This window comes from Melanotaenia boesemani, chromosome 23 (genome assembly GCF_017639745.1).
Source record: "Melanotaenia boesemani isolate fMelBoe1 chromosome 23, fMelBoe1.pri, whole genome shotgun sequence".
NCBI classification, from domain to species: Eukaryota; Metazoa; Chordata; class Actinopteri; order Atheriniformes; family Melanotaeniidae; genus Melanotaenia; species Melanotaenia boesemani.
The window spans coordinates 15,141,905-15,161,747 of record NC_055704.1 but is presented as its reverse complement, the minus strand read 5'-3'; the positions used below and the strand labels follow the sequence as shown (position 1 = coordinate 15,161,747).

The 19,843-nt window shown below is 43.5% G+C and overlaps 1 protein-coding gene across 15 annotated transcripts in view; it reads right to left on the bottom strand.

Moving 5' to 3' along the window:
* sox5 (SRY-box transcription factor 5) overlaps nt 1–19,843 on the bottom strand; it is a 285,484-nt gene that overhangs the window by 28,405 nt on the left and 237,236 nt on the right. For all 15 annotated transcript variants that reach the window (XM_041977282.1, XM_041977289.1, XM_041977279.1 and 12 more), the window contains 2 exons: nt 8,301–8,473; nt 6,878–6,946 (listed from right to left, as the gene is read on the bottom strand). In XM_041977282.1, the coding sequence (XP_041833216.1) occupies nt 6,878–6,946; nt 8,301–8,473 (242 nt within the window). The remainder of the gene's footprint in view (nt 1–6,877; nt 6,947–8,300; nt 8,474–19,843) is intronic.

Sequence of the window (19,843 nt, the reverse complement as noted above, 5' to 3'; positions counted from 1 at the left end):
CAATGAAATGATCAGTAGAAGAGGCAGGCCCTGCAGTGTTCCTCATCAACAAAAAGAAGTTTGGAAAAAAAGACAAATGCACTAAATGTAATGTATTAAATTTGCAGAAAGCTTCTTTAATTGCTCTAGGTCTTAAGGTGTTTCACCTATAGTTTTTTTTGTGTAAAGCACTTTGTTCCCTCTTTGCAGCTCATCTCTATCCCTCTCCTGTCATTTTTATTTTGCCAGGAGGCCACAGAAGTAATGGCTGAATAGGATAATGGGCAGGTAAAAGCTGTCTGATGTGGGAAATTGATCTGGAATGATGGAAATGGCTGCACAATCATAAGGATGGTGGTGGTGCCACGGTACAATCAGCTAATATTGCTGCACTTTAAGTGGTTTGTGTTTGAGACGGTGTCGCTCAGTACTAACATCGCTTTTATGGTGTACTGTAAATACCTGTGTATGTGTTTGCGTGTGTGCCTCCTCCTGCTCCTATGTGTTGGCATGCGGCAGCCAGCGGCACTGTAATCACACTATCACAGCACAGGGGAGCAGCGCTCCATGTCACCCCCTCCTCCTTCTCTTAAACCGAAAACAATAATTACTCCACCATTTTTGTTAACTATAAACCGTTGTGCCGCCTGGGCCGTTCGATCAGAGGGGGAGGCGTTCCAGCGCAGTGCTCGGACAGGACCCCCACAGGGACGAATCACAGACAGAACAGTTCTGCTTTGCCTTTCAGGCCTAATTGGACATATGCTGGAGTAGAGCTGGCTAGCAATACTGTAATGTACCGGAGGGAGCAGAGGCGAGGGGGAAGATAAGTTTAGGTAGAAGAAATATGAATACACTGTGCATGCACACACAGCTTTGTTTTTGTCTTTGCTAATAAAATTATCATAGAAAATCTGTCATAGCATCCTCTCCATCTTTTTTTTTTGTCTTTTGATCTCATAACAAAGAGCCTTCACATAATAGGCAGATACTAATCAGCCTAAAGAACAGTTGCATAACATGTAAAAGTTTTCCACAATGGGAGAAAATGATTAGACTGCAGAAAAAGGAACAAAAGGATAAGAAAAAGAGATGCACAGTAAAGTGCTTAATAGAGACCCATTCCCCCCCATATGTTGCTATTAAAGTAGTTGAGTTAGATATGTGAGCAACAGCTGCTGAGCTGATGAGCAGCATCGGTGTGGTTGTGGAGCAGGGTCTTCCTGATCTGTGTATTCCTTTTTATTTACATTCCTTCACATCTACAAAATGACTTCATCTGATAATTCTCCTCATAATGAATATACAATAATGCAATAACTTAAAGTGAATCTTGAGCTTTCTGTGTTAGTCTTGTGATCATAATGTAAACTTTGAAACTAAGAAGGAAAAAAAGAGGGAGAGCTCTATACGAAATCAGAAACAAAGAGATGAATTGACAAAAGGAAAAGAAAAGTGGGAGAGAAACAGAGATGGAAAGTAAGAGTGAGACCAGATCTATCAGCCAATCTCTAGATCCCACATAAAGGAAGAGCACATCTGAAACAGCGAGTGCTTTGGGGAATAATGCACTCCTCAGCTTCTCTTTCTCATCAGGCCCAAAGCGAACATGAAAACCTACAATACACACAGACAAAGCATCACACTGCTGCTGCTGTAGTCTGCTGACATGGAGAATAAGAGGCTCTGCTTTTTATCTGCAAACCCCTCCTCCATGTCCAAGAGAGAAACCTGCAGCAAACAAAACTGGAACTCATCTGAAAAATTCCTCTAATCAGTGATAACTGAACGGAAAACAAAGAAAGATACTCTGAGCGGGGGAAGAAAGAAAAATCACACATATGTATGAGGAGACTTTTTCTTGAACTTTTGCAGGGTAGAAAAGGACAGGGGGAGAGAAGCTGGCGATTTACCTTAGTGAGGCGACTTCTCAGGAAAGAAACAACAGAACAGAATGAAGAAGAGAGGGAGACGGAGAGGGGAGCAAGAGTTGGATAATTGGCAGTGAGTTGAGGCTGTGTTCGTCACGCGCCAGGCGGCACAGCTTGAACTTAAAGCGTTGCTGTGGCATAATGAAGATGTGGCCGCTAATTAACATATGGGGTGCGAAACAGGTTGGTTGGCACGCGGCACGCTAAAAACTCCAAGGTAAAGTTATTATTGGGGAGTAATTAGCTCTATGAAGTTAATGCGTCGAACAATAGCTGCCAGCGTCGCACAATATGGCTTGCATGTGAGCGCGCGAAAAATAGCCCCCGCTAAAGTGCGAGTCCCACAGCTAAAATCTGTTAGCGACCATATGTTATGACAATTAATGCAAGACCTGGATGACCTTTTGCTGAAGAGGGGACGTGCGAGCATTAGAACCAATAATTAATTTGGGCAGAGAGGGAGAGAAAGGGAAGCACATATATGGCTGGCTTTTAATATTACTCCATTAATTTTCTATAGGCAGTGGCTGTTTGACCACTCTGCTGTCGATGTAGGGGCAGGAGTCAGGTGATGGTGTCACTGTAAAAGCTAGGATGCTCACACAGGTATGTGAGCATACCTGGGAGGCCTCTCTGAGATCCATATGAGTCAATGGGTCTCAGGGAGGCATGCTGGTTAATATGTGCACTTGTGGGTTCATACAAAAACTGTGCGAAAAAAGTGTTGAACCACCCCTCCTGTTTTACCTCTATTTCCTCCAAAACCCAGACTCTTTTGACATTTTTGCGTGGTCTCTAACAATTGTTTTTGGGGCGTGTGTGTGTTTGAGTAACCAATGTATGGAAGCCTAAATAGAGAGCTTATTAGCCACTGTTACTGGTGGTTCTGGTGTCTCTTAAATCAGTCAAAGCATCAAGTGGCTTTACTCTTTTCCTGATGTTTTCTTACTTTTTCTTCTCTGCCTGCTTTGCTGGCTCTGACCTATAGCGTCAGTGATTCTTGATGAGATGAAAGACAGCACATAGAGGTAGCGCCACAGGGGCACACACACTTGACTGTGGGAGTGTGTGTGTGTTTTGGTTGAGTGAGTTCTGATTCATTAGGCTGAACACACTTGCATTCCCTCATCCCTCTGTTTCGATACACATTGTGTGTATGTGTCTCGTTGCTGTTTTCTGAACATGTGTGCTTGCTCTCAAGGTAAGCCCCGAGCCTCTCGGTAGGTGAGCTCCTTTCATCCCTGTCGCGCTTTCCTGCGCGGCAGCAACAGTGGTCCCTGGCAACACCGGGGGGAGCCTCAGAGACAAGTCGTTTAATTAGAATGAGACAAGACAAGAGGGAAAGTAAAGTCAACTTGTGGTGAAAATGTGCTCACCCCTTCAAGCCTAACAAGAAGGCCCCTGGCAGGGGGTCTCTGTGTGTGAATATATATATATATATATATATATATATATACATACACATGCGCTGCTGTTTGGGAATTATAGTGAGGAGTTACACTCTTGGAATATGTGTGAATGTGTGTGAAGATAATTTATCCTTACACTTAAAGGTATGAGTTTAGTCAAGGTAAAGGTAAAAGATTAACCCTTATTAGGTGTGTTAGAGCAAGTTTTAAGTTTCAGGTTGGACAGAGGTTTAGTTAGGATAAAGGTATAATTTAAATTCAGAACGTTGGTGAAAAAAAAAAATACAGATCAAGTGGCTTAGACAGAGTTAGGAGATTTAGAAAAGTGAAACGAGAAAGTTCCATCATGAATCATTTCAGGAAGACCATGAGTAAGATTAAAACCAATCAGTGACTTCTAAACATCTGTGTATTGTTCATACTGTGTGTCATTAACTTGCATTGTTGTTTTGCCTGTTTCTTTAAATGAACTTTGGTGCACAGCACAATATCGCGAGTGCCACTGGCCTAAATAGTGGGCGCTAGCATGCATACTGCTAGCTTGATTTGGGGTTCAGAATGAGGAAAAAAATAGGAAACCGAATATGAGGACAATAAATAATTTGTCCTCTTTTCATGAAGGATGTGTGTCACTCTTCTCTCTTTTTCATGAGCTTGATTATTCGTTTCATTTCATCACCTCTTCCAAGTGGACGGTTGAAAGCATTCTTCACAGGCCTTTGGGGGTTTGAGCCTAACAAAGCCAAGGACGAGACGTGCACACACACATAAACACACATGCACGTACATGGAGGGACAGCTGAACTCAGCCTCGTTAGGGGGAAATGCAATCACAAGGGGCTTATCATACAGACACAAAAACACACTCACACACACCCCAACACACTGAACCTGGTGCCCTCGCTCTGGCAGGCCATTGTATTGTGGGATTGTGCGGACAATCTCTTCATGAATGATTAAGCAGTGTATTTCTCGACCAAGTCTTTGATGATGAGTGTGTGTTTGATCACCATGCGAGTGTACTCTGTGTCCGCTTGCGATACTTGTACACAAGTGAATGAAGCGGTATATTTTGTAGGTTTGTCAAAATACATATGTATTCTGATGTGTGCAATAAATATGTTAAAGTGTGTGTGTTTTGAGCTCCTGGGATGAATCCCTGTTGATTGCATCCCTCCCTTAACGAGGCTGCCTACAGCTGCCCCTGCTTGTGAGAAACTATTGTTGAGCTTGTTCAATGGAGAGACGCTTGTTTGGGAAAAGGTTGCAAAGTCATGGGAAAAGAGAGCTTTGTCTCGGCGGGGTCGTGAGGGAGTGAATCATGAGCGGACGTGTTTATAGCTTAACACACACAGCTGCAGCAAACACACACTCATACACACACACGTGAAGAAATGAACGTATCAAGAAGGCACAGAGAAACCCTAAGAAACAAACATGCGCTCCCTTTTCTTTTTTGTCAAAGGGACAAAACATGAACAATGCAGAATTTAACTCTCACAAAGCAAATAAACACAGCTGCTTTGCCCAAAATCATGGACTCACACAGACAAACACACATGCTATCACAAGGTCTCTTATCACGCAAACTGTGTATGGTTAAACTCTTGGGGGAAGGAGAATGTGTGTGTGTGTGTGTTCTTTCTTGGACAGGGTGTCTCTTTATGGTACAAAGCTCGGCTTTCTCAGCTTAAAATTCAGTGTCATCTGCCTTTACAAAGGCCTGGGCTATTCGTTCCAAGCCACCTGGACCAAAATAAAGGCTTCTGTGTAGCACCCAAAAGTACAATACCTTCATTTTTACATGTTACATACATAACCACCCATTTTCTCAGGCTTGGAGACAAAGATTCACATTCAAAGGGAGTTTATTTAGTTGAATTACTTTGCAATTCCATTTTACTTTTTAGTCTATTTAAAGTTCTTTTTTTACATTCCTCATGATGAGATTTGATCATAACAAAGATGTACCAAAAAAAAAAAAAAAAAAAAAGAAAGTAAATTAAGTTTGCATTTCTGGGGACTCAGTGGTTAAGGAAGTTCCACCTGGATGTCAGATGACGATAATGAAAAATGCATCTTCTTCTGAAGGGAGGATACAAAAAAAGCTTCTCATATAATGCCAAGACCAGAGAACATCATGTAAAATGTGTCTGCTTTAGTGTAGTGTGTATTACATCTGGCTTCTTTAGATGCTTAATGTAAAGTACTGTGCAAAAGCGAGAAGCCATCCTTTATTCTTTATATTTTGTGCACCAAGCAGTCAGATTTTCTTGTAATCTTTGACATTGGTCTTGAGCAATTGTTATACAAGTCTGAGGATGTGTGATAGCTTCAGACCAGGAGTCTGCAACCTTTACAATCAAGAGCCATTTTTCCCTCAGCCCAGCTAAATCAAACCTGTTTAAAGCTGCAAATGTTACGAGACCTTTTGAAAAAAGACAATTTATAATTTTTGATAAATATCTACTACAGGAATTTTGTTGTCAATTTTAGATTTTAAAATGAAGAAAAGAGGATAAACAGACTTTCTTCTGTGGGATGTAGATATTTGTGGAAAATGATGTAAATAAATAAATGCCCATAGTTTCCTACCTAATGAAGAAAAATAGATAAAAAAACATTACTGGTACTTTTAGTGTCATTGTGGAAATTCAACGCAGTTATTCCATGAAAGTTTTAAAAAAATTGCTAAGAATCTGTATTTATTATATCTTTATTTAAAAACATTAGTTAGTTCTTTTAGCATTTTTAGCCATGTATTAAGAGCCATTGTAGATGGTCCAGAGAGCCAGTTGCTGCTCTGGAGCCGCAGGTTGCAGACCCCTGGTTTACACACAAAATTGCACAAACTCTTGTTTTAATCTTACATACTGCATTTCCACTGATGTTTAATCCAACAGTTTGAATAAATTTTTAAACCTATTTCCCATTTTTCTGGCAATGTGTCAAGAAATGAGGTGGTTTAAGACTTTTGCACACTACTGTGCATATGGAGCAGCATGTTTGCAATGTGATTTTGTAGTAGATGAGTGAAAAGGTGAATCAAATTGAGTCAAATAGGACCCAAATCAATACTGCTTGTCTTAGATGTGTGTCCACATATCTAATAGCCAAGAAGACTTGGTGGGATCATATTATGTAAAGTAACTATTTAGGTAATAAGATTGTGGCTGTGTATTTTGATGCAGTATTGGTAATCTAATTACTCACAGGCAAAAAAGAATAAACTAAAAAGTGTAAAACAATAGCATGATGTGCAAACGTTAGTACCGACTTAAAACTTTTTTTGTGTCAAAACATTCCTTCTGATTCATGAAAGCTGACTGACCAGTTGTGATTACACAAGCTGTGTACAGTATTTGTCTACACTTTTGTGTGTTTTCGTGTTTGCTATTAGGAGTCGATGTTGATTCAAGCCCTGAACGCTGATAAAAGGGCAAAGAAAAAGCTGCACCAATCACATTCACAAAACTGCCTTTTTCTGGGATAGGTAGACGCACAACAAGATATACATTAGCACACTCGCTTGGACACACAAATACAAGCAGGCCTCACCTGGATTTGCTGCTGCAGGAGGTTGATTTTGTGTTGCTGCTGCAGAAGCTGCTGCTGTTGCCGGGCAATCTGAGGACAGAGCACGCAACACATTTTTAGATTGTATATACAGTACATGTGTGCGTGCATTTGTGGTGTGTATGCAGGACCTGTGGGAGATGCGACACATCTGCGGGTCTCTGCGGCCCCAGTTGCACGACAGAGGGTCGATGCCCTGCTATGAAATATTAAAGAGCTTGCCTCATCTGGACTCAGCAGCGTTACACCGACACATTTACTGTACTGATTTTAGTTTAGGGATGGTAGCAGCCAGGAACTACAGCTTTTAAGTTAACCTATTCTCATCTTTTAAGTTAAAAGTTTTCTATTGTACTCATTTGACCTCATTCAGTATGAAATGGGTCCAGTTACATGACAAAAATGTAACTTCTGCAAAGACTACACTATTCTCGTTCTGTCTTTTCTGCACACTGCTGTGGGATGCACCTGAGAGCACTGTAATGCATTGTGTTTGTTACAGGTGATTTATCCATACAGCTGTATTTCTGTGCCTGTCTTTGTAAACCAATACTCTCCAGAAGCTAAAAAGCACAACAAAAAAGGGAAACCCTTCTCTATGCAAATACCTGGCAGACTCTCGCCTGGGAGCTTGGGAGTGTGTGTGTTTAAATGTAAGCGTGTATGTGTCTCTGCTAGAATCAGCTCCAACACCACTTACCCTCAACTGACTCCGGTGTGGTGTCTTCGTGTTTAAACTAGTGCCTGAACATTTAATTAGATTTGTGTATGTGTGTAAAAAAAAAAGAGGGTTCAGAAGACAAAGAAAAAAAAATTGATTTGTTGCTTTTCAAGCAGATCTTATGTAAAACTTATGGTAACTAAAATAGTGGGGCGATTTAGTAAAAGGAACTTAATGTGCTCACATCCTGGGTCAACATATTCAGGTGCAAGATAAAAATATCTGCATAAGTCAGCAAAAGGAAGATCTGCATAGTTAGATACTTGGATTTACTTTGTGGATAGAATCCACTGGATCTTCCTTATTATGTTTGTGTTTCATAATGTTCATTTCTTATTGTATGTATCTGTTACTGGCATAACAGACAAGGTGTATAATTTCCAATTCTGCTCTAAATCATGTGCGTTTGTTGCTATATATTGGCCTAGCTCAATAAATCTTTTTTTTTTTTTACCTTTTTGTAGATTTTTTAAAACAGTGATAGTGAATGAAAACATAACTTTAACATAGTCTTTGAAAGTGCTCATCCTTGAGTGACATGCCCAATTCTCAAGATGCTTCTTAAAGATTTTCTTCTGTAATTCCGAACTGAATGACTTTTTAGGATGGTATTTTGCCAGCATAGGAATATGTGTGAACAGCAGTCTCCAAAAGAAGCCCTTTGCATTCACTGTGCTCCTTTACCTGGTCCTGCTGCTGCTTGGCGAGCTCCATCTGCTGCCTCTGCTTCTCCATCTGCGAGGCAGCCAGCTTCTTCTGCTCTTCGTGGGCCGCCAGGAGCTGCTCCCTCAGGCTGCTCAACTGCCCAATCATGCCCATGAGCTGGCGCTCTTTCTCCGCCAGGCTGTCTGGGGTTCCTAAAAGGCGCACACACAAAAAGAGTGGGAGGGAGAACAGGTCAAAGGTGACATGGTAGCACTTTGAAGAAGAGTGCAAGACTTAGCTAAGGTTACATTGTGAAACTACTTCCCTACCAAAGGAAAAAATTTATTAAACCTCCATTGTCTGTTTTGTGTACTATAAGTGGATGCAGGTGAGCTTAAATGCTGCAGGACTGCAGTTTTTAAACATTTTAAGTCTAATTAAAATCTTGCTACAAGCAGTGCTTTATTACAATAATGCATGCAAAAAGCATGTGAATGCAACAGGCCAGAAAGCATTGTGGGGTGAAGTCAAAGGTCAGAGCCATGTTGGAGAGAAACCAACAATAAAGCAGAGTAAAGCCATCCTTTGCTTGTTGGTTGGCTAAATATATGACTGGTTAAAGGCTTTGAACGATAGGAGGGGGCTTGTTGGTGGAAGATGCGCTTGGATAAAGTGCATTTGTGTGCTGCATAGTTGTAAAACCAGATGTTGACTTGTCCCCCATGGCCAAGAAAGCCAACATCAATTAATCAAGTCCCATCCATCATTGCCTTTATTGCCTTATTGAAAGAAGGAAAATAAATCTTGCTGAGGAAATATTTGTAAACAGGCAAAATGTGGCGGAGAGCAGCAGAAAAGCAAATGTGAAATGCGAGCCAGATTCATACATTTCACAAACAAAACCAATCCTCAGCCAGGTTTGGGAATTTACATTTCTCACAAAAATTGGAACTAAAATCAGAATGTATTTGATTTGCGCTGAATTATGGGGACATTTGGAGACTGATCCGAAGCTATCAAGCTGTATTTTTGGTGAATTTGCTTATGAGAAAGAGAGAGGGGGGAAAAAGGCAAAAGAGAGGAGAGTGTGTCTGGTCTGTGTTTACTCTGCAGTCAGCCAACCTCCTGCTCACATTTAGCATGGCCTGACCTTTGACTCCTTAGATCCTGACATACCAGCTCTATTACACAGACACACACACACACTTCCACACAAGGCCTAAATCATTCAACAGGATGTAGTTAGAGGGAGGCACAGTGAGGCCCAATCAGCACGAGTGTGTGCGCTCATGTCTGGTCATATGTACTGATGTTTGCCTACATGCCTTTGTTGAATGTGTGTGCGTGGAATAGTACAATCCCCCATTGTTCCTCAGCTGCTACCTTTAACAGGACCACATTCCTGCACCAGTCAAACCAGATGAGGAAGAGAAGGGGAGAAAATATGGAGGACGAGAGGGAAAAGAGAGTAACAAACGGGATGGAAGAAAAAGAGAAGTGGAGTGAGCAAAGGCGAGGAGCCGTGGCTGCTGACCTGGCCTTTGACCACTTGGGAAGGTGAGAACCCATCCATTTGTCCTCCCTGTTGGTAGCACTCACCCGCCCATCGGCACCCCTGTGCCTCCTCCTCCTTCACTTCCCCCCGCACTCCATCCATCCGCCAACAATGAACAATAAAGGCAACTGTCGGGAGCACTAGCCGCTGGAAAAATAAACACGCCGCTGTCCTAACTCACAGACCCACCTTTGTAAAACCCGAGCAAGTATGTGTGCTCTTCTGTCTGTGTGTGTGTGTATGTCTGTATAGCCAAAGCTGACCAAGACAAGAAAGAACCTTGTGTTAAAAACGTTAGTCTGTTCAAACGAGGGGTGAGGGGGTTTGAAGGAAAGGGGCAAAAAAAAGGGCAAGAGGGGGTTTGCGAAGGTGAAATGATGGATCAAAGGATTCCTTTTTTGTGGAGCTTTTTGTTGGGTTTAACCTCCCCTCACACACATCCACAAATGCAAACACAGTATAAGTAGAGGCTTTTGCCCAATCTGTGTGCATGTGTTACATTCAGGTGGTAAAATGAAGACCCCTTTATTCTGTCCCTACACTTGAACTTTCTCTATGGATCTTTCATCAGCAAACTGGACTTTCTGTTGAAGAAATTGAATCAAGGAAAATTTCCAAACCGAGGGGAGATTTAGACACTCACAAGGTTCCCTGTCTTGCATTTATTTTCTCTTCTCATTCTGACTTCTAGAATTTCTGTGGTCACCCCATAAATCAGCCCGTGTCTGCTTGTTTCCTCAGCTGCTGCGAGGCAGGCAGGTGGATCGATAACTGGTTTCCTCCACTGGTTTACACACATTCCTCCTTGTAGCAGCATGTGCTCACCTGCACACCCCAGAACTTTTTTTCTTTTATATACACACACATACACACACACTCACATGCAGCATAATTAACCGATTTGTAACAATGTAATACTTGTCACTGCCTTCGCACTTCTAATTAATGACCCGGGCTGCACTGATAACTCCACCATGGTAAAGAGGGAGGTGGGGATGAAATGGCTAAGGAAGGAGAGGAAAAAAGACGCGGAAAAGGATGAAAGATATAGTGGAGTCCAGAGGAGGGTCAAGGGACCATTTGGAAGTGAAAAGAAGGGAAGAAGAAATGGCAGACAAGTTGTGTGGAATTAAGGATGTATGTAAAGAAGTTTATTCACATAGTCACGATAACGCAATTACAGTAAATTTGTTAATATAGTCAAGTGTAGCACTTGTGAGACAATGGAGCTCACAACAAAGACTAAGGAGTAATTTCAATTCTCGGTTCGACTCTCGGGAAGCAGCAGGGAATTATCTAAACAACACACCGTACCAATATGATGCTTGAACATATACCGGTTTTATATATAAAAGACAATAAAAGACAGTAACACAAATAATTAAGACAATACAATATATGTGGACACTTAATGACTCGGGTTTTTGTTCTTTGTTTGTTCTTTGGCCAACTGTTCACAAAAAAATCTCTTTCACTGCCTGTTCTCAGTGTTCACAAACAACTCAGGCTGATGAGTAGGATTCGCAGTTCAGTTCACTATCAGATGTCTTAAAGGAGGGTTTCCTTTCTGTCCCACACCAACCCAAGAGTAGCAAATTAAATAAAATAGGTCAAAGAAAAAACTAGTCCAAGTCAGTCTAAGTCGGTCAAAAACTTTCACAATAAAATAAATAGCTGCTAGGGCTGGTGCTCACAGATGAGTGACAGTGTTCTTAGTTCTGGCCTACCGCACTGTAGGTCACACAAAGCAAAATCCAGTGATCACAGAAGAGGTGTAGTCCTTTCCATCTGATCCAGGTGGGAGGCTCGCCATCATGACTATCAGAATATCCGCTCAGGAATATACCAATGAGGTCGAGGGGGGTACACAAAAGGAGGGGGAAAAAAAACCTGACCAATCTCCAAATCACTTGAGCTCAGACACTCAGCACAGCTGCACCCAAGCTAATCGCCAGACTCTTTCAGACGAAGTAAGAGCTGACTCAAACACCGCGCTTCCCGGCGACGTAGCTGCTACGTGTTAGCAACGTGATGCTAAAGCTAACAGTAGCACGCGGGCTAACAACTTTACAGCTATGAAGCTGATTAAACTCACTTTTCGCCACTTTCGAAATCGGCGATCACTCGGCAGCACTGAAGGGTTGGAGGACTTTATCCGAGCTCAAGCACAAAGTTTTCGGGCACTTTTCCATCCGATGGTAAACTTTTTTCTTTCTCACCGTTGTTGCAAAGTGATGGTTTCTCATACGCAGCTGAAAATCTACGAGCGCTTCGCAAACCGGAACAGGAAATAGATGGGGGGAGCTACTCGCCTTAAAATTACGAGTAATTTATTTTTAATGTATTTACAATAAAACTATTTTTTTTTATTCCCTTGATGCATCTTCCAAATTTAACTGAACTATTATTAGACATAAAACTTGTATGGGTTACACCCTCCCCTCTTGACAGTATGCCCGTCCCTGGGCATCTGCTTACATTATTCAGGGACAATATGTCATTGAACTAAGGAACTTGCCAATGCCTCACTAAGGCCTTGGAAGAGAGAGTTTACTACCATCAATAATGGACTACCCAACTTTGAGTACTGAAGCTTCTCAGGCCTTTCACATCTCCTCTGGGAGCGACGAAGAGAAGGTTTCACATCATGACATCTGTCATCTCGTGATTGAATGGACTGAGGCTGCTCAGTCACCACCGTGTTCCCATCATGTTCCTCCTCTACATCAGCAACAGCTGGATCTGCCTCATCCTTTTCAGGAAGAGGTTCCCTAGTTGAATCTAGATCTGTAGAAGGGGGAGTGATTTCAGGGAGAACCAAGTTAACCAAGGATCCTGGTTCAGGTAAGATGCCAATCTCCTCTGCAGGTAGAAAACCTTCTTCTGGCGGATTGTCTACATCAGGTAAGTCCTGCACTGCTACTTCAGGTTCTTTCTCTACAGGAATCTGGACTGAAGGAGTGTCAGGGACAGTAGGAACAAATAATGTTTCAGGGTTAGGTTCCAGCACTTCTTCACAAAGAGGATTACTCCACTTGTGTGTTTCAACCACAGTAACAACAGAATCTGGGTCTATCACAGGATGAGAAGACAATGGCCAACTAGACGGAGACTCAGACTCTGAATCATCACCATCTTCTTCAACCTCACTGTCTAAACGATGCCTTGTTTTGGGTCTCCTAGCTGGGGGACCTCTGTCAGGTTTGTGTTCTGGAGCTGCAGGCAAAAACCCACAAGGAAGGAGTAGGTCACGGTGTAAGGTTCGAACAGGTCCTTCTTTGTTCTCGGGCTTAACTGTGTAAACTGGCATGTCACCGGCTCGCTTAAGGACAGTATAAATACTTTCCTCCCACTTATCTGCCAGCTTATTTTTGCCACGGAGCTTCACATTTCGAACGAGAACTCTATCACCTTCTTCCAAAGTTGAATCTACCACTCTCTTATCAAACCTGACCTTATTTCGGTCAGCAGTCTTCCCTGCATTGGAGGCAGCAATCTTATAGCTCTCCTCCAAGCGAGATTTTAAATCACGCACATACTGAGAATGTGTATGTTTGACAGCATTAACCGGCAGTCCCAGTGCCAGGTCAATGGGAAGTCGTGGTTGTCTCCCAAACATGAGCTCATAGGGGGAAAACCCTGTGGTGTCATTCTTTGTGCAATTATAAGCGTGCACGAGCGGTTTAACAAAATCCTTCCAATGCAGCTTATCAGACTGATCTAGTGTTCCCAACATCTGAAGGAGAGTACGGTTGAACCTCTCAACCGGGTTACCCCTTGGGTGGTAAGGTGTTGTGCGCACCTTCCTCATGCCAGCAAGTTCACAGAGCTCCTTTATAGTCTTAGATTCAAAATCAGGACCCTGATCACTGTGTAGTTTCTCTGGGAAACCATAATGTGCAATGAAATTTTCCCAAAGGCACTTTGCAACGGTACGTGCTCGCTGGTTGGGTGTTGGGATTGCCACTGCATATTTGGTAAAGTGATCAGTTATCACTAATATGTCCTTTGTGTTTGACCTATCTGGCTCTACGGACAGGAAGTCCATACAAACCAGCTCCAAAGGTCTACAGGTCTTGATATTTACTAATAGACTGGCTCTCTCTGGTGGTGTCTTCCTGCGTACACATCGTTCACAGGTTTTAATCATCTTTTCGATGGTAGACTGCATTTTCGGCCAATAAAATCTGGCTCTGGCCATGTCCACTGTCCGCTCCACTCCTAAGTGGCCCATATCGTTATGAAGGCTTCTCAGAACACGTGACCTCAACTCCTCAGGGAGCACCAATTGGTAAGTGAGGTTGGATTCAGCTTGTCGTCTGCGATAAAGCACTCCATTCTGCATCTCTAGACGATTTAGTTCACGAAGGAGCAAAGGGAGTTCAGGGAGCTCTGCTCGAAGACTCGGAGGGGGACTTTGACCAGATTCTAGCTGAACAACTACTGCATTTATGGCAGGATCAGCCACCTGTTTTTGTCTCAGCTCGTCTGCAGACATTGATGGAATGAGAGGCGACCCATCCAGTTCTTCCTGGAAGGATACTGGAATGGCAGAAGACTGATGAGCTAGGGACTCAACCAAGCTCAGCCCGGGAGTATGTGGGTCGTCATCACTACCTCCAGCTACCATGACCGTGTGTCGGTCACAGATAGCTTGGATCACATGAGGAGGAACTGTCTCCGGAGACCCTGCATCACTGAGGTGATAAAGAGCAAACTGGCGAAGTCTCTCACTCTCTTTTCTGGAAACATGGTCGCTATCTGGTGGATCATGAGGCCTGCGAGACAATGCGTCTGCATCCAAGTTCTGTTTACCCGCCCTATACTTCAGCTGAAAGGAGAAGGTGGAAAGACTGGAGAGCCACCTGTATCCTGTTGCATCAAGCTTTGCTGATGTTAAAACATAAGTCAGCGGGTTGCTGTCGGTGACTACTGTGAAATCAGTACCGTACAGATAGTCTGACAACTTTTCGGTTACTGCCCACTTAAGAGCCAAAAATTCTAATTTGTGAGCCGGATATTTGCTCTCGCTCTTTGACAACCCGCGACTCGCAAAAGCTATGACTCTCGGCTGCCCCTCCTGTACCTGATACAGTGCAGCCCCTAAGCCAATAGTACTGGCATCCGTATGAAGGACATACGGAAGCTGGGGGTCTGCAAAACCCAGTACGGGTGCTGATGTAAGTCTCATAATTATTTGGTCAAATGCCTCTTGGCATTGGGGGGTCCATCGCTGTCCAAACGGCTCTTTTGGATGGTGATAGCCTGAACTGGTGTTTGTCTTAGGTTTCTTGTTCCCTTTCCGGAAAGGTGCATAACCAGAAGTTAGCTCATTTAGTGGCCTGGTGATATGGGAATACCCCTGGATAAACCTACGATAATACCCGGCAAATCCTAAAAAGGATTGGAGCTCTTTCAAGTTGGTTGGGACAGGCCAGGTTTTTAAAGCCTCAACTTTCTGCGGATCAGTTTCCACACCCCTTTCAGAGACTACATGGCCAAGGTATTTTACCGAGGTCTGAAAGAACTTGCACTTTTCTGGCGCCAACTTGAGACCATACTCAGTCAGTCGTTGCAAAACTTTCCTCAAACGCTGCTCATGTTCCTCCAGGGAGGAAGAGAAGATTATGAGGTCGTCAATGAACACTAAAACCTCTTTTAGGTTCATGTCTCCTACACATCTCTCCATGAGTCGTTGGAAAGTTGACGGCGCATTTGTAATTCCTTGGGGCATCCTATTGAATTCCCAAAACCCTAATGGACAAACAAAAGCAGTCTTCTGCTTGTCTGCTTCGTCCATTTCAACCTGATAGTACCCCGACTTCAGGTCTAACACGGAAAACCATTTTGACCCCACCAGGGCGGAGAAAGCTTCTTCCAGCTTTGGGAGTGCATAAGCATCCTTAATAGTTTGAAGATTAAGCTTCCGGTAGTCTACACAGAGACGTACCGAGCCATTCTTTTTGCGGACTATGACGATGGGAGAAGCAAATGGGGACTCTGATTCCCTAATGATCCCAGACTCAAAAAGTTCTTGTAAGTGCTTTCTTACTGCATCTACATCATTAGGATGTATAGGACGTGCTCTTTGTTTGAAAGGCGTTTCGTCACTGAGTTTGATGCAGTGCTTTACTTTATCAGTATGTCCAAAATCAAGATCATGTCGGGAAAACACATCCGACATAGAGTTTAACATGGCTGTCACTCTCTCTTTCCACTCGGGGGATAAGGGAGAGTTGCCAAAGTCAAAACTCAGGTCTGTGGGAGACTTTGCTTGCCTGTCAGGAAGTTTTGGTTCTTTAACAACCTGCTCTTTGTGAAGTACCCTCGTTATGGCATTAACATCTGCCAGCACAGTCTTAGGGGGTATGACAATGTCATGCTCGGTTTCATTCTTTAGCACTACAGGTAGCCGACAAGGCTGCTTCCTTGGCAGGCTCACTAAACTAGCTGAGACTAACAAGCCACTTGGTAAGGAAGATGCTGTTGGTTGCTCAATGAGAACATCTGTTAGATGGTGAGCGTTACAAATATTAACCGAGCCCTCAAGAACTACTGTCTGTCCTGCAGGGACAACCGCAGACAACTTTCCGGTCATCCTTGCAAACCCAAGGCTACTATCATTTGAACTCTTCTGGCGCGTCTCAAGAGTTTTGAGAACCGTTCGATAACCATGTTGCAATGGCTGGAATGGGGAGAGTTTCTGGTAGTCTGCATACAAGACATCAAGCGTATTAGTGCCAATAAGCACCTGTTCATGACCTGCCGAAGGGAGGTAGGGAATAACTAGAGCTAAGGTATTAACCTCAATCTCAGTTCCCACAAAGTCCTTGGGAAAAGTGACAGAAAGTTCAACGTACCCCAAGTAAGGCACTGTCTGACCATTTGCGCCCTCAACCTCGAGGAGGTCGTCGAGGGGATGGATGACTAAATGTGAAAGTTTTTGCTCGTAAAAGGACTGTGGTACAGTAGTCACCTGTGACCCTGTGTCCAAAAGACAGTTAGTTTGGTTTCCAGCAATTACCACCTGAGCTGTGGTCTTGGCTCCAACGAGCCCCTTAGGGATCTGAGCCGCTTTCACTTTGGTGTTCTTAAGGACAGATTTTCCTAAGTTGGGACCTGATTCACTGAGCTTCACTCCCATATGTCCCTCTACAGGAGTGGGTGTCAGTTTAAATGTGACTCACTTTCAAGGTCAGTAGAGGCTTCCCATGCAGCCTGTTTCTCTCTAAGTTGCTTCTTCTTAGCCGCCACAAGGGATGGATTTGGGGCATTATCACAAACTGAAGCAACATGACCATCCTCCCCACACTGGAAACAATACCACGGCCGTGGTTTGGTGCTCCCTTTAACAGGAGGGTTTGGTTTACTTGCCTGGTTTCTTTTTTCAAAGCGAGCTTCAACTTTAGCGTTAGAAGCAAGAGATTTTGTCTTCTGTTTTCTTTGTGGCTTCTGTCCTTGACTCTCAGATGCCATCCTACTGAGCTGGGCATTGAGGTCAGCAACTTGTTTCTTTAACCTCTCCATCTCAGTAGTTTGAACTGAATCTGGTGTAACATGCGCTGTTTGCAAATGCGACATAACGCGCTGCTTACCACTGCTACAAGCAGATTTAGCAATGCCAAAGTGCTGCTTCATACGACTCAGCTTTGCAGCTTGCTTATCTTCTTCTGTTCTGAGCATTAGCAACAACTCTGCAAAGGATGGGGGGTTCTCCTTTCTCTGTTCAAGTTGGAGGTCTACGATCAGAGCATTCTCCCAGCAACCACGACAGAACTGTTTCAAAAGCTGCTGATCAAAATCTTGAGAGGGCACACCACCTCGTCTCATGGTTGTGCTCAAGGCTGTATATAATCTCTGCAGGAAAGCAGAAGGCTTCTCTCCTTCGTTCTGAAGTGTATTCATGAACCTTGCATACAGCTCATCTCCATCCTCAACCGCGCCGTAAGCAGAGTCAAGCAGCTTGAGGTATGTAGATGGACTAGCATGTGGGCCTAAATGCTTAATCATCTCAGAAGCAGGAGGAAGCAGGCTATCGAGTATGCGATGTGCACAGTGTAAATCAGAAACTGAAGGATCTTTAATGAGGACTTCAACACTAGCACGCCATGTGTCATAATCAGCTTCATTATTAGGACGTACACTTCTTCCTGAGAAGGCACGAAGTCTTCCTGGTGCAATAGACTGTGGCAAGTTTTCACTGTTACGCACAACGTGCTCAACCACCACCCGCTGAACACTGGGCGGATTTACATCAATAACCGGTTGGGTGAAACCGCCAGCTAAGACTGGAGGAGCTGGTGGAACACTGGGATTGGTCAGGTTTTTACTCAAAGTTACGTCAGTCTGAGAATGAGGATGATCAACAGGAGGTTTCAAGACTGAGGAATCTGGAAGTGTTGCCAGCTGAGGGACTGGAGGAGAAGAAACAGCTCCTGGCACAGGTGGGTCTGGTTGTGGGTGCTGCTCAACTGAGGAATCATGACAAACCTGAGAAGAAGCAGTAGGCAGAGACAGGGTGGAGAGCTCTTCCTTTAACATCTGTTCTACTGATTTCCCACTCAATCTGGCTATTTCTACCAACTGTTCCATGTAAGCCTTAGTGGCTTTACCCTGGGCTTCCTGAGTGTAAACACTGGCCAAGGGCTTGACTTCATAAGTAATTTCTGGCTGGCTTGGACTTGAAAGCTTAAGAGGCAACATGGGTTCTAACTCCTGCATGGCAGTGCCATGAGTAAACTCAACTATCATGTGCTTGTGGAAACCTGATTTTGGGTCATCTATGCGAAAGAAACGGCTAACTGAACCGTACTTCTGGAGGAAAGTGGAAACTTCTTCATCACTCTCGGTCTCTGTTAACCCACTTACCACAACAGAGCAAGGGATTTTGACTGATTCCTGTGCTATAACTTCCATTTCAAAGGGCGTCAAAAATCTGAGTACCTGAGTTCAAGTGCAACAATCAGCAACTGCGTAAAATAAGTAGGTGTGACAGTTAAATTCACTCACATGCTGCCTCCTGGCTGGCTCGCCAAAATTTATGTAGCACTTGTGAGACAATGGAGCTCACAACAAAGACTAAGGAGTAATTTCAATTCTCGGTTCGACTCTCGGGAAGCAGCAGGGAATTATCTAAACAACACACCGTACCAATATGATGCTTGAACATATACCGGTTTTATATATAAAAGACAATAAAAGACAGTAACACAAATAATTAAGACAATACAATATATGTGGACACTTAATGACTCGGGTTTTTGTTCTTTGTTTGTTCTTTGGCCAACTGTTCACAAAAAAATCTCTTTCACTGCCTGTTCTCAGTGTTCACAAACAACTCAGGCTGATGAGTAGGATTCGCAGTTCAGTTCACTATCAGATGTCTTAAAGGAGGGTTTCCTTTCTGTCCCACACCAACCCAAGAGTAGCAAATTAAATAAAATAGGTCAAAGAAAAAACTAGTCCAAGTCAGTCTAAGTCGGTCAAAAACTTTCACAATAAAATAAATAGCTGCTAGGGCTGGTGCTCACAGATGAGTGACAGTGTTCTTAGTTCTGGCCTACCGCACTGTAGGTCACACAAAGCAAAATCCAGTGATCACAGAAGAGGTGTAGTCCTTTCCATCTGATCCAGGTGGGAGGCTCGCCATCATGACTATCAGAATATCCGCTCAGGAATATACCAATGAGGTCGAGGGGGGTACACAAAAGGAGGGGGAAAAAAACCTGACCAATCTCCAAATCACTTGAGCTCAGACACTCAGCACAGCTGCACCCAAGCTAATCGCCAGACTCTTTCAGACGAAGTAAGAGCTGACTCAAACACCGCGCTTCCCGGCGACGTAGCTGCTACGTGTTAGCAACGTGATGCTAAAGCTAACAGTAGCACGCGGGCTAACAACTTTACAGCTATGAAGCTGATTAAACTCACTTTTCGCCACTTTCGAAATCGGCGATCACTCGGCAGCACTGAAGGGTTGGAGGACTTTATCCGAGCTCAAGCACAAAGTTTTCGGGCACTTTTCCAT